Genomic DNA, 14,534 nt, shown 5'->3' with positions numbered 1-14,534 from the left:
GAAGTAGCATTCTAATTATAAGTACAAGGTCTTGGAATAGCAGAAATTACATTATGCTCTGGGACTTGCACATAGTCTGGTTTGGCTGGACTATTTGGCAAAGACGACGGAAGAGTGATTGAGTACATCTCCAGGTTCATTGCGCAGGTACATGAAAACCTTTGTATGCTCTGCTAAATAAAAATGGTTTGGAATGAAGACAGTCCAGAGCCATTGAAAGATTTTAAGCAAGAGAGTGACATAATAATAAATACATTTTGGAACAACCACTCTAAAAATGATGTAGAAGATAGATTGAAGGGGGATGCAGCAGGAGGCCCTAAAGACAATTGTAATAGTACAGGTGAGATGGAGAATAGATAAAATTATTCTGAGGATGTTAGAGGAGAAAGGGAAAATGGTGGACAGATGTGACTCACAGTTTTGTGGCTTGGGCAACTATGTGGATGGTGGTACTGTTAGTGAAAAGGAGTAAACTTGAGGCAAAAGATGAAATCATGAGGTCAGAATGAGGACAGAATCTGTACCTAAAGGTTAGAGTCAAAGCATAACTAAACGCAGCAAACCAGCAATAGTTGTTTAAACATATCATGTTGCTGAGTCTAGGCCAGCTTGGTCTGAACATGATGAGCTGAGGATTCTCAGAGCCTGTTAACTTAGGATCCAAGCATTCAGACTGCTTTTTAGAAAGGTCCAAGATGCTGGAAACCCTGCCTTATTTTTTTGGCACCCTTATCCTCTGCTGTCTCTAGGAAATACTACTTAACAGGCCCAGAGGATCCCAAAAGAGTTCATAGAAAACCATTTTGATATAAATTCTAAAATCCTAGGCTGTGTAACCTTGGGCAAGCCACTTAACTTCTTTAGACCTCAATTTCCTCATCTCTAAAACCTGGATGATGACACTTGTCCTGCTTCCTTCACTGGGTTTGTGTGAGACTCAAGTTAATGTATATAAAATCAATTTATAACTGTAAATTACTATACACATGTAATTTATTATACAGTTTGGAAAATCATGGTCTAAGTCTAGCTCTTGGGCCTTTGAAACTGGAAATGAGACTCAACAGAATGCTGATAGTCCAGTTCTGTAGACTTCTTGATATATGGATGGAAACCATTGTCCTGTGGCCTTATCATATCACTGAGAACATTACTATTCCTTGAGAAACCATGCATGCATTCTTCAAATAAGACCATTTTTCCTTCAATTCTCCATCTTCCCCTTCAGTGCCATCTGGGTTCCAACATCTACTCTGAGACCCTGATTGGTGCCAAGCTGGTATACATTAGACCTTTCCCAAATTTCATGGATAGACCAAGAGGGAGCCATTGGCATATTGTTTATCCACTTGTTTACTTACATGTTACTGATTCCTCTCTTTCTCTCTCTCCCTCTCATTTCTTCTTCTTTTGGTCTTGATTACCACTCACAGACCTCTGAATCAGCATCCAACAGTAAATGATGACCTGCCAAATCGTATAATTTCTGGCTTGGTGAAGGTGAAAGGAAATGTGAAGGAATTCACAGAAACAGCTGCCATATTTGAAGATGGCTCCAGGGAGGATGACATTGATGCTGTTATCTTTGCCACAGGCTATAGCTTTGCCTTTCCTTTTCTTGAAGATTCTGTCAAAGTAGTCAAAAACAAGATATCCCTGTATAAAAAGGTCTTCCCTCCTAACCTGGAAAAGCCAACTCTTGCATTCATAGGCTTGATCCAACCCTTGGGTGCCATTATGCCCATCTCAGAGCTCCAAGGACGCTGGGCCACTCAAGTATTTAAAGGTAAGTGACCATGCAAGTTAATTGCTTAATTACTTGGTGGTATGTTTGATTATGTTTATGTCCTTGCTTTTAAATAGCTGAGACTGGCCGGCCCCGTGGCTTGGCGGTTAAGTGCGTGCGCTCCGATGCAGGCTGCCCGGGTTCGGATCCCGGGCGCGCACAGACGCACTGCTTCTCCAGCCATGCTGAGGCCGCGTCCCACATACAGCAACTAGAAGAATGTGCAACTATGACTTACAACTATCGCCTGGGGCTTTAGGGGAAAAATAAAAAAATAAAAAATAAATAAAAAAAATGTTTAAAAAAATAAATAAAATAAATAAATAAATAAATAAATAGCTGAGATAGTATGTATGATTGCAAAAGTGCCTGGCACAAAATTAGTGCTCAAAAAATTAATTTTTGAGTGAATATAAAGTAGTAATTTATAACCATGGACGTATATTAGAATTTCCTGAGAAATCTTCCCCAAGTAGGCATGATTTGCCTGGTGGTGTTTATTCAATAAATCTGGGGTGGGACAGCCATAAAATCTTTGAGAAAACAGTTCCCCAGCTGATTTCAGTGTGCACTCCAGATTAGAATCCACTCATCTAGATTTTAGACAACTGATATATATTTATGAAGCAAAAGAATTTCATCTTCTTTCATTATAGACAAAGAAAGTCAAATATAGAAATTGTGTGATTTGATTTCAGCCACAAATTAAGACCTGGTTAAAGACTAGTTCAGAATGTAGAAGATTCAACCTCTTAAATTCTTACTTTCCCTCCTTTATATTCCTTCTTTTAGGTTTGGCTAGGAGAACATAAGAAAAAACTTTAGGGTTTGGAATAGTAGGCTCAATATGAATCAGCAGAATGATATGGCTTCCAAAAGGCTTAATTATATCTAGCTTCATTAAAAAAATTATAATGCCCTAGAACTTACAGTTGTTCTCTAAACTGGTCAGACCACACCCGAAGACATATTGTAAACGTGAAACTGGAGTGCTTTAAAAGGAGAGAGACAAGAATGGTTAAGACATTTGAAAACGTGCCATTTGAAATACAACTGAAGGAGGTGGAGAGGTTTAGCCTGGAGAAGATAAGATTCAGGGAATATGAACGTTCTATTCAAATATTTGAAGAGATGTCCCATGACAGAAGGATTTGATTTGCTCTCTATCATTTCAAAGGGTTGAACCAGAACCAAGGAGTGAAACTTTGAGGGTTGCAGCTTAGCGTTATATCGGCTTAACATTAAAAACAAACTTTTTTTCTATCAGCTGGTGCCATTTCAGGATGAAATGGGCTGCCTCTGAAATTGTAAGGAATCCAAGCAGAACAGGAAAAGGATGAAAATGGCTGGATGGCCATTTGGCCAGGGCAACATGGAGTAGATTCAAGCCTCAGAACAGGGAGAAATCAGATGACCTTTAAGGTTCCTTCTAATGAAGAAATTCTTTGATTCTATGGTTGTTATAATAAAATTTGCTAGTATTACTAATGTTTAATTAAAAGTATTCAGAGTTCTTGTTGGAATTATAGCTTCCTCCTCCCTGATAAAGGTCCTCATGGTAGCAGAGAAAAATGAAGCAATGGTGTTAAGAGTTGATAGATCAAAAACCTTTCCAAATTTCCCCAAAATTGTATTACTTCTTAATTCCTTTCATTTCTATCCAGTAGATCATGTACTCCTTGAGAGCACTAGACCAGCAATCAAATGCAAGTAACCCATTAAGTTGGATTAATTCCAGTCATATTAAATGGATCTTTTAATTAGGTTAATTAAGTAAGGGGAAAAAGTTGCATTAAAATAAGCCACAGCATCTTAGTACTATACTTTAAACAACTGAGACTTTACCAGGACTAAGTGAACTGTTGAGAGGAACAGGAAAAATAAGTATTTGAATAAGTCTGCATTACAGCTATGGGATTAGGGGATTTTAGGGGAAATGCACAGAAAGCCCAGCTTCCTATACTAGCAGAAGCCTAGTGCTAATTCCTCCAGCTTTCTTCTAACACTAGAAGGAAGGACTTATCAGAAGAATCCCTATAACGTGATCAAACTTCCAACAGGAACCCTGAGGTTTTTGTTCTACCTATAGCCCTCCTGTCTACCTATGAAATTCTTGCTTTTCTCATCCTTGAATTCTGCCTTCACTTTGCCAATTTTAAACTTAAGGTTAGCTAGTTTCTCCCATTCTTTCATGCCTGCACAACTCAGTCCAGTTCCCTGGCCTGTCCTTTCTCTACCAAGCCCCATTTTCCTTCTTCCTGTGTTCTCTGGAATTACTGTTCTCTTGTCAAAAAAATATTCCACCCTTTTCTAGACACTGAACCCACTTCCTTGCCTTGACTGACATCTAGTTTTCTTTTTTCTTTGCCTCTTTTGCAGCCCTCTCAAAGCCCTTGCAAGTGCTCTGCTTCCACTCAGCAGCTTTCTTTCCTTGAAAACCATGTGAAATTATACCAATTATCTGGATCACAAGAAGATATTATGTCATAGCATGGCATTCAAGTTTCTCCACAAACTGGATACAGCCTGCTTTTTCAGGCCCATCTTCCACTAGTCTTGATCATGCATTCTACAATCTTCTAAATGCCTAAATGACAAACGAACTAAGCAGCAAACACAGCAGGAACTCTTGTACCTTGTGCCTTTGCTTCCGCTGTCCTCTCTGCTTGGTATGCCCTCCCTTTACTCCTCACTTGGATAGAAAAGCCTAGGTATATCTCCTCCCTCCCTTAGTAGTAACTGAAAGCTCTTTAAATAAAATAATCCTGTTTATTTGTCTTTGTATTTCAAGCCTAGACCAGTTCCTAGCACAGAGGAGGTAATTCAAACGAACACCAGTTTAGCTTTGGAGGTAAATGAAGTTCTAAACTCTACAGTAGAAACTTGTTATCTGAGGATCTCAGTTTATGATGACCTCAGCCAATTTCCGGGCATGTTAAAAGGCTGGACTGGACTAAAAGAGCAGGATGGCAGCCACATCTCTTTTCTCCTGTAACATTATCTTTACACTTACAGTGCAGGGACAAGTCAGGATTACATAAATACAAACTGCCTTAGGCCTGAGAGCAGACTGAAAGACCTAGTTCCATAGAATTGTAATTCAGGCTCACTTCTTTCCCATGTTGTCTTGAGACCCTGGGAAAATCTCTGAACTTCAGTTCCTCACTGTTCTTCAATGACATTCTTCAGCTAACATTTACTGACCTTTTAGTATGTGCCAGGCTCTCTGCTAGGTACTGGAGATGCAAATATGACCAAACAGAAAATTCCTATCTTTATGGAACTGAGTCAAGCAAGGAAGATAGACAAGTAAACAGACACTTAATGTGTTCATTCACTCAGCAGATATTTACTATATTCTAAACAAGTGCTCTAATAGGAATATAGAGGAGTTGTTATGGGAGCAGTGAGGAATAAGTACCCAATTCTTCCTACAACCACAAATCCATTGTAAAGGATGAGTAAAAGTTTACTAAAAGGACCAGGAAATCTTGACCATAACAGAGAAACAGTAATATTTATGCAAAGTTAGAGAAAAATGACAGAATAAACCAAGTTCTGAGAACTGCAAGTAGTTCAGAATTCTGGAAGATAAAGTGTCATAGGAATTAAGGAAAATGAAGCTAGAGATATTTATAGAGGCAAAAACAAGAAAAACCCTTTGGTGCCATGCAAGAAGTTTGCATTCAATGTAGGCAATAGAGAAACATTGAAGGATTTTACTTGTGTGAGGGGAAGTCAAATCAGATTTGTAATTCAGAAGATGTGTTAGAGGGGAGAGAAATAGGAAGTAGGTCGCTTAAAAGCCTGTGGCAAAAGTCCAAGTAAGACATGATGAGGGCTTTAAACCTACGTAAAAGAATAGGAGGAGACATATTTGAATGAAATTTCATTGGTGAATTTGGGATTTGGTGATGGAATGTGTGCTGGAAATGAAAGCAAGAAAATAATCTGCTCAGGTGCTGCGGCCATTGATTTAAATTGGCAATATAAGGAGGGAGGGCAAGATAGGAAGGAGGGAGATAAGAAATATGGTAAAAAACAATGTGTCTGAACAAGGAAACACTGCAAGAACAGTATTAATGAATTAAGAAACAACTGCACCATAGGATATTATATGTATCTTCCTACATTCCTATCTATCTATCTATCTATCTATCTAATCTAATCTATAGTAGGGTTTTTGTTTGTCTTTTTTCAATGAATTGGCTGCCTCTCACAGGCAAGAAATAGACCTCCTCTTCCATAATGTTTCTCATTAATAGAAGTAAAAGTTACGGTTGTGCTATGAGAAATAATTTGGAAATCAACTCTCAAAATGTGTTCTATGAGCATCTTAAGAGACCTGTGACTAATCTCAAATGAAGCATTTCAGTGTTTCCTCATTGACTTATGAATATAAGCAATAATTTCCAAGGCTAAAAGGAGAAAACATATAAGGCTATTTCTTGAGTGTTGAATTTCTGAGTCTTTTTTTGGGGGGGGGTGAGGAAGATTGGCTCTGAGCTAACATCTGTTGCCAATCTTACTCTTTTGGCTTGAGGAAGATTGTCTCTGAGCCAACATCTGTGCCAATCTTCCTCTATTTTGTATGTGGGACACTGTCACAGCATGGTTTAATGAGCGGTGTGTAGGTCTGCACCTGCAATCCAAACCCATGAACCCTGAGCTGCCGAAGCAGAGCATGCAAACTTGACCACTGCATCACTGGGTTGGCCCCCTGATCCAGTGGGAGGGAAATATGTCTCTCAAATTTTAAGAGGGACACCCTAGAATAGTGTCTAGAGTGTGCCCAGAGAAGGGCAACCAACATGGCAGAGAATGTGAAACCTGTTATATGGGAAACTAGTAGTGTTTAGGCTGATAATAAGACTTAAAGAAGTTATGACAGTTGTTTTCAAATGTTACAAGGGCTGTCATTTGTTAAGATTAGACCCCTTGGCTCCAGAAGGCAGAGCTAAGTCCAATGGTGCAAGTTGCATGGAGGCAAATTTTGGGGTCAGTAGAAAGAATAATGTTCCAGCAACTAGAGCAGCCAAATAATCAAATCATCTCCTTAGAAGGTAATGAGATCCTCATCACCAGAGATGTTTAAGGAAGAATGAGATAACCATTTGATTAGAGTATTCATAGAGAGAAGGCTTATGTTAGGTAAGATATATTCCCATTGTAAAATTATACATTCCAGAATTTTATGGAGTAACATCTTAGAGTTGGGTGTGGCTAAAATTTTCTACGTGGCGTGGCACCTGTAAATCTGGGCATAAAGCTAATCATTTAAGCTTAGAGTTATGTCAACTTAAATACTATTCTACCTTTGTCTAGCCATGTCCTTGGTGTTAAATTCCTACTGCTGGAACTGTTTGTGCATTAGTGCTTAATTTATCTGTCAAGATTGGGTATTATGAGTTGCTCTTGACCTTACCCCCCACTCGCACCACATAAAAAAGTTTAGAAGGTGAGTCTTATCTTCCGTAGGACTTGAGGCAAATGGGATTGAGAATTGATTTTTACTTCCTTCTCCTGCGATATAAATCCTCTTTGTTATTAAGAGTACAAGTGTGGGTGTGTTTCCCACCCTCGCCCCTGCCCTTTTACTTTGTACCTCATTTTCCATATACTTTTAAGGCCACTTATCATTTCTTCATGTCTATATTTCATTTCCCAAGTGAAAGACTATGTTAGAAAGGAAGCAGTTATTGGCTGGAAGGCAGAGTAGGAGAAATATCTTCTAAAGACAAAGTAGAACAGAGTAAGCTACTGATGTTAATATCATTATATTGTGGTGGTGGTAGGGTGAATGTGATCTAGTGAAGGCATAACCTCCTTGAGTACAGAAAACAAGCCTGTATTTCTCTGAATTCTCCATAGCATAGTAATTGTTAATAGGATTATTGTTCCTACTGAGGTAATTTTACACTTAAAATTTTGATTTTTCTCTTTAGGGCTAAAGACATTGCCCTCACAAAGTGAAATGATAACAGATATAGCTAAGGCTCAAGAGGAAATGGCAAAAAGGTAAGAAATTCTCCCAGGAAGATAATGTGGTTAATTTTTCTACTTATTTAGTTCTTAATAAGAGCAATATTGTACCGTATTTACCTTCCTCATGTTAGGTTAAGGATTTAGATTATATTTTGAAGAAAAAGGAAATAATACTTTGTGACTATAGAATGAAGAAATAGCACTAAGTGGTTTGAATATGGATGGGGAAGGAGAGAAAAACCTAAGAAAAGAATTTAAAGGGGCCGGCCCCGTGGCTTGGTGGTTGAGTGTGCGCGCTCCGCTACTGGCGGCCTGGGTTCGGATCCCAGGCGTGCACCAGTGCACCGCTTCTCCGGCCATGCTGAGGCTGCGTCCCACATACAGCAACTAGAAGGATGTGCAACTATGACATACAACTATCTACTGGGGCCTTGGGAGAAAAAAAAAAAAATGAGGAGGATTGGCAATAGATGTTAGCTCAGAGCCAGTCTTCCTCAGCAAAAAAAGAGGAGGATTAGCATGGATGTTAGCTCAGGGCTGATCTTCCTCAAAAAAAAAAATAATAATAATTTAAAATCTTATGTTTAGGGCCTAAAAGAGAAGTCAAGTAGGAAAAAGCATCTGGAGAGAAAATCAGGTATATTGTTTTTGAAAGGATTAGTTGAAGGGCTAGCAGAGCTGCCAGAGAAAGGAAAAGCGACAATGAATTAAAGCACAGTAGATAGGGTCGAATTACAAATCTGTAGGTAGATTTACAAATCTACAGAGGCCACTTGGCTGGCTGTCATCATATAACAGCACACTCAGGTCACAGCGGCTCATGGTATGAATAGTCTCTGTGATTTGGGAAGGTGGTAACATCAGCCAGTGGCTTAGTGCTTGGGTGAACACAGTAATTTAGAAGTCCGAATTTCAGAACTTGAGCTTATTCACTGGGTGATTTTTTTATTTGGACAAAATGCAAGTTGATGGTATATTCCTAAATTTTTGTGGAAAAATCAGAGGCACAATCATTCCAAGCCCAAAGAGGTGGTTTTCTGCAATTGCCTATACTAGCATAACTCTTCCCTATCTGAGAGGAGAGTTTTTATTTAACTCTGATACCCTTGCCAGGTGCTCTCCTATTTTCCTCCTTTCTTTCACTGCCAAACTTCTACAATGAATATTCTATAGTATATGCTCTAAATTCTCACCCTTTTCTCCCTCCTAAGCCCCCTGCATTGTAACTTCCATCCTTACTTCTGCAACTGCTCTCTTGAAGATCATCCGTGACCAACTTAATTTTCCTTCTTCTCAGCACTGAGTTTGGTGCTTTTACACATCTCTTCCTTCTTGGAGTGCTTTCTTTTCTTGCTTTTCTGGCACTAAACTATTCTATTTCAACTTCCCTCCTCTCTTTCCTTTGACTTATTTTTGTCTAACTACCTTCTGATCATGAGCAGTCCCCAAGGATATAATTTAAACTTTATTGAGAGTTAACTATGTACACACACTGTTTTATATGTATGAGTTTATTTAATCCTTCTAACAAACCCACCAGGCAGGTATTAGTGAATCTCTTTTGTGAAACTTGCATGAATGCTATAGATCTTGACCTTCTACTATAGGATAAATGCATGCCTACAAACCCTTGAGCCAACAAAACATCCATGCGGAAAAGCTCTCAAATACTTTCCTGTCTTGCGGAAAAGCTCTCAAATGTTTTCCTGTCTTATCTTCTTCTCTTCTAAACTTTAGTCTCATTTCAATAAATTGCTATTTGACCAGCTATCTGTTCCTGTGGAATTCCATCTCATCAATTCTACCTCAAATTTATTTTCTATCATTTTTTCCTGTCCTTGTTTTTGGATTCCTCTAGTAAGCACCTCTAATCTCAAGTAGCCTGACTTGGCTATTCTCTTACTTCTTTTCTGTCCCATTGTTCTTTATTTTCATTATAGAAAGTAAAAAGAGAAAGTCACCAGTTAGCTCTCTAAATCCCGCTCCTTCCACAGGTGTCACTGTTAGCACATTTTCCCTTTAAAAAGTCCTTTTAGCTCTTCAAGTCTGCACTTGGTGTAATCATTCCATCTGGCTCTGTTTGGAGGGCCACTTCCTCTTGTGGGATGAGTCAACCTCCCTGCTCCTTTCAGGATTCCCAATTAACATTGGCCCTGGGAAGTCCTGCTCTGGGGACCCCACCACCACTGCCCTCAGAAAACAACTGAGGATCCCAAACCTGAGAATTTTTGTGGTGGGTTCTCTCTTTCTGATAACATTAGAGTCCTCTGTATCAGACCTGCTCTATTTGCCTCTCTATATCCAGCCTTGTTTTCCACAACATGCCTTCTCTACTGTAGGTAGTACCCACAGATATTCTATGTTCATATTCTACACTCATTCCTGCTTTGTTCTTTCACTCTGCTATTCCCCCGACTTGTAATACTTTCCTCTTTGTTCTCTGCTTATCTATATCTTCGACATCCTTCAAGGATTTATTATAGCTCTGTTTTAACTACCCTTTTCTACATTTCTATTTAGCAGTCTAAAACCACATGATTTACCAAGTCTTATATTTTTCTCTGCTTCATGTGTATCTATCTTATCTACTCTAGTAGATTATAAGGTCCTTAAGGATAGAGACAATGTCTTTTCTTTCTTCTCTATTTTCCACAGCTCCTAGCCCAATACTGAGCCAATAACAGGCACTCAGAAAGCATTGATAAGGGGCTGGCCCCGTGGCTTAGCAGTTAAGTGCACGCGCTCTGCTACTGGCAGCCTGGGTTCAGATCCCGGGCGCGCACTGATGCACCACTTGTCCAGCCATGCTGGGGCAGCATCCCACATACAGCAACTAGAAGGATGTGCAACTATGACATACAACTAGCTGCTGGGGCTTTGGGGAAAAAAAAAAAAGGAGGAGGATTGGCAATAGATGTTAGCTCAGAGCTGGTCTTCCTCAGCAAAAAAAAATAAAGCATTGATTAATTGATTGAATTGTTGATAGGCCATGGCTTCTGTCTTCTCTGCTTCAGGTATGTGGAGAGCCAACGTCATACCATTCAAGGAGACTATATAGATACGATGGAAGAGCTTGCTGATCTGGTGGGCGTCAGGCCTAATCTGCTGTCTCTGGCCTTCACTGACCCCAAACTGGCATTACACTTATTCGTGGGACCATGTACTCCAATCCAGTATCGTCTACAGGGCCCTGGAAAGTGGGATGGAGCTCGAAAAGCTATCCTCACCACAGAAGATCGTATCAGGAAGCCTATGATGACAAGAGTAATTGAAAGCAAAAGTTCCACCACTTCGACAATAACAATGGCCAGGTTTATGCTGGCTGTTGTTTTCTTTGCTATGATTATCACCTATTTTTAGCTGTTCCATTGTCATTGCCCTAGTTTTCTTTGGGAAGCTGGATTTAGAGATGCCTTCAGAATCTGATGAGATTGAACAACTCTCAGCTTCACATTGCTTAGAAATCTACTTTTTGTCTTTCTAAAGCATTAATCCTCTTTCCTCTTTTCCCTACAGTGAAATCCCAGCTTTTCATTCATATTGGCTTACCTTCCTTCCTCTAATGACTTATCACGTTTTCCTTAAAGCAATCCCTGGACTGTGAGCTCAGGTACCCATTCAGTCATCTTTGTATGTCCTTAGCAGAGTTCTTGACCTGTGGTAGGTGCTTAATAAATGTTGACTGTCATTTACCAAATATTATGGTGGGGAGCATAAGTCAATATCTGTATAAGAAATGGGTGATTCCATGTAACTCTGCTTCTGATAGCATTTGGTTTTCTATTAGAAGCCCAATCTTTTGTTTGTTTTTAATATTCTAACTAAATGTATGTTTCCTGAGAAGTAAGAGAAAAAAATGGTCTTATAACAGTTGTATGCATCTAAGATAAGATATGTAGATACTTAAACATTTTGTTTCACTAGTGTATCTAAGACCACGTCACTTTTACTCTTTTCCCCTAAGCAACACATCTTTATTTTCTCAGTGAAGAAACTACCGTCAACTTTCTAGGCTCATGGGTCGTTCTAATAATCTAGCATCTGCCAGTAGGTTCGAGTTTGTTGAAAAACTTGGGATTTTAAATGAGCTGTCCTGTCTTTTTGATCTCTTAGTTCCCATATTAGGATCCAACAAGACTTTACCTTAGGAAATATGATAACTAGCTGCCAACTGTTATAGTGTAGCCTATAAATATGATTTGATTTGTCTCCCCCTACTCCTGCTTTCTCCCCTCCACTCCCACCCACACATAAAGTCTAAGTAATAAGTATTCGAAGAGGTCATTTATGTATTAAATTAGGATTGATAATAACTAAATATGGGGGCATTCTGCTTATAAAAGTTCTTATGTCATATAGTGTATTTCTGGAAGACAGAGCAAATGAAATGAAAAGCAGGGACTCCAGTTTATGTCCTGGTGCTGTTGTTGATTCTGTTTTCTCATCTGTAGAAGTTTTGCTGTGTTCTTGTCTCACAGAGAAGTTAACTAAGTGTTAGGGGTCCACCACACTGAATTTCATGAAGAAGGTACTGGATGTACCAGCCAGGTGTATGTTCATAAATAAGCTTTTGTGCAATACATTTTGGGATTGCGGCCTATTACTTTAAAAAAGGATAAATTTGAACAACTGGAAGAACAAAATTAGAAATTATTATCTTTCCTAATATAAATACTTGTAAGAGAACCAGAAATGTGAGAACTACAACTTCCTCCTAATCATGTAACTGTTTGCACAATTGCCTGCCATTTGGCCTAATTTACCTGTGGAAATGCCTTTTGAGAATCAGAGAATTAAGAATTGGTATTACTTCTTAGGTCTTTTTCCTTCCCTAATCCTTGTGATACTGGGGATTTATCATCTATTAAAATGGACCTAGTATCTTTTAATCTGCAGATTACTCTAGTTCAAAAGTAAATTGAAGGTAGCTTGCTTCTTTTTCATTTCCTTCTTCTAACATATAAATTTGTTTCTTTTAGCATTTAATTTGTTGAATTAATAGTCCTTTGATAATATAATTCCTAGTTATCAGCACAAGTACCCCAGTTTCCTCCTTAAATAAAAAGCATGTAATTCTAAATTCATTGACTCTCTCATTCTACTTATAACATGCAAGGTTACAAAAAAATCATTGGTTAACTTCTAAACCAAGCTACAAGTAAGATGTGAATAGGAAATTGAACTCAAAACAACTCAAGATACAAAGCCTTTGTTACTAATGAATGTGTACTAATATTGATCAATTTAGCATATCTTGCTTTTAAAATTATATTTGTCAATGCAAATAATCCATAATCAATCTATAAATCAAAATTGGGGTGAGTGAGATCTGAGGACTAGCCCAGGGCCTTCCTTCCTCAAGGAAGGAAGGGCACCAAAGAAGTGGGGTGTACAGAGTGGTTATATACCATCTTGGAACAGAGAGCATACATCACATATGATAGGAATGTCCCTTTTATAATAGTCATGAGATTGCTTTGCCCACACAGCAATTCAGTGAACACAGCAGGTTGGTGGTCACAATGTGGGTGGTCATAAGGTGATCGCAGCAGGTGAGCAATTAATCCTTAGTTTAGGCAGAGATGCTTATCTTTAAAAAATGCCGATGTGGGGGAAGTTACATCCTTATCTTTAAGGGCATTGCTCTTGTTTTCGAGACATAGTAAATATTTAAAGCAGATATACAATGCATGCTCAACAGGCCACGTCAGGTCCTTTTGGAAAAACAAAGTCAGGCCAAATTAGTTTTAACCCGAATGACTTTCTCACATACTCCAATATATCCTATTGCTTTTCATTTATTTATCATATTAAAAGGTTATATCGGGGCCGGCCAGGTGGCAGAGTGGTTAAGTTTGCGCACTCCACTTCAGTGGCCCGGGGTTCTCAGGCTCAGATCCTGGGCGCAGACCTATGCATTGCTTATCAAACCATGCTGTGGCAGGTGTCTCACATATAAAGTAGAGGAAAATGGGCACGGATGTTAGCCCAGAGCCAATCTTCCTCAGCAAAAAGAGGAGGATTGGTAACAGATGTTAGCTCAAAGCTAATCTTATCAAAAAAAAAAAGGTTATATCATTTTCCCAATTATATTATACAAAAAGTGCATTCTTGTAGTGACAGAAAGTAAGGAAGTGCTCAAAAAGCAAACTGTTGGGGGTATGTCAAAGGGTCACAGGAGCTGACTGAAAGTGGCCCCAATGGCCAAAGCAGGAACAATTTGAGCAATAAAATCAATAATCTAGTATTGGATTATATCATAAAGTATAAAAAATACCCATGAATCCATACTGATATAAATAAATGATTGAATAAATTAATAAGTGGGGTAGAATAGACAAATCTCCCATATAGGACAATTCCAAACAATTTATGCAGATACCTTGCCCTCAAGGAGGTGGAGCACAACTCCCCACTCAAGTGTAGGCTACGTAGGATGACTTCCTTCCAAAGAGAACAGTATGGAAAGGGGGAAAAATAACTTTACAGCAGAGAAATCAGGACAAACACTACCTCAGTTGGGTGATCAAGATTAACATCAACAGTGAAGTCATGTTGGTAGTATGTACCCTTGATATGATGTGATGAGAAGGGCACTTTACCTCTGTGGTCTTCCTCCCAAAAACCATAACCCTATGTAATCATGAGAAAAACATCAGACAGACTCTAGTTCAGGAATATCTTACAAAATACCTGACCATATCAAACCTGCCAAGATCATCAAAAACAAGGAAAGCCTGAGAAACTGTCATAGAGGAGT

At 38.9% G+C, this 14,534-nt stretch overlaps 1 protein-coding gene across 2 annotated transcripts in view; it reads left to right on the top strand.

Moving 5' to 3' along the window:
- The window catches only part of FMO5 (flavin containing dimethylaniline monoxygenase 5), a 56,665-nt gene extending 43,733 nt beyond the window's left edge, over positions 1 to 12,932 (top strand). For both annotated transcript variants that reach the window (XM_058538958.1, XM_058538959.1), the window contains exons 7-9: positions 1,437 to 1,789; positions 7,735 to 7,807; positions 10,789 to 12,932. In XM_058538958.1, coding sequence (XP_058394941.1) covers positions 1,437 to 1,789; positions 7,735 to 7,807; positions 10,789 to 11,134 — 772 coding nt within the window. In that variant the 3' untranslated portion in view covers positions 11,135 to 12,932. The remainder of the gene's footprint in view (positions 1 to 1,436; positions 1,790 to 7,734; positions 7,808 to 10,788) is intronic.
- Positions 12,933 to 14,534: the final 1,602 nt, after the last annotated feature.

Source organism: Diceros bicornis, chromosome 4 (genome assembly GCF_020826845.1).
Source record: "Diceros bicornis minor isolate mBicDic1 chromosome 4, mDicBic1.mat.cur, whole genome shotgun sequence".
Classification (NCBI taxonomy): domain Eukaryota; kingdom Metazoa; phylum Chordata; class Mammalia; order Perissodactyla; family Rhinocerotidae; genus Diceros; species Diceros bicornis.
This window is presented reverse-complemented; position numbering and strand designations above follow the sequence as displayed.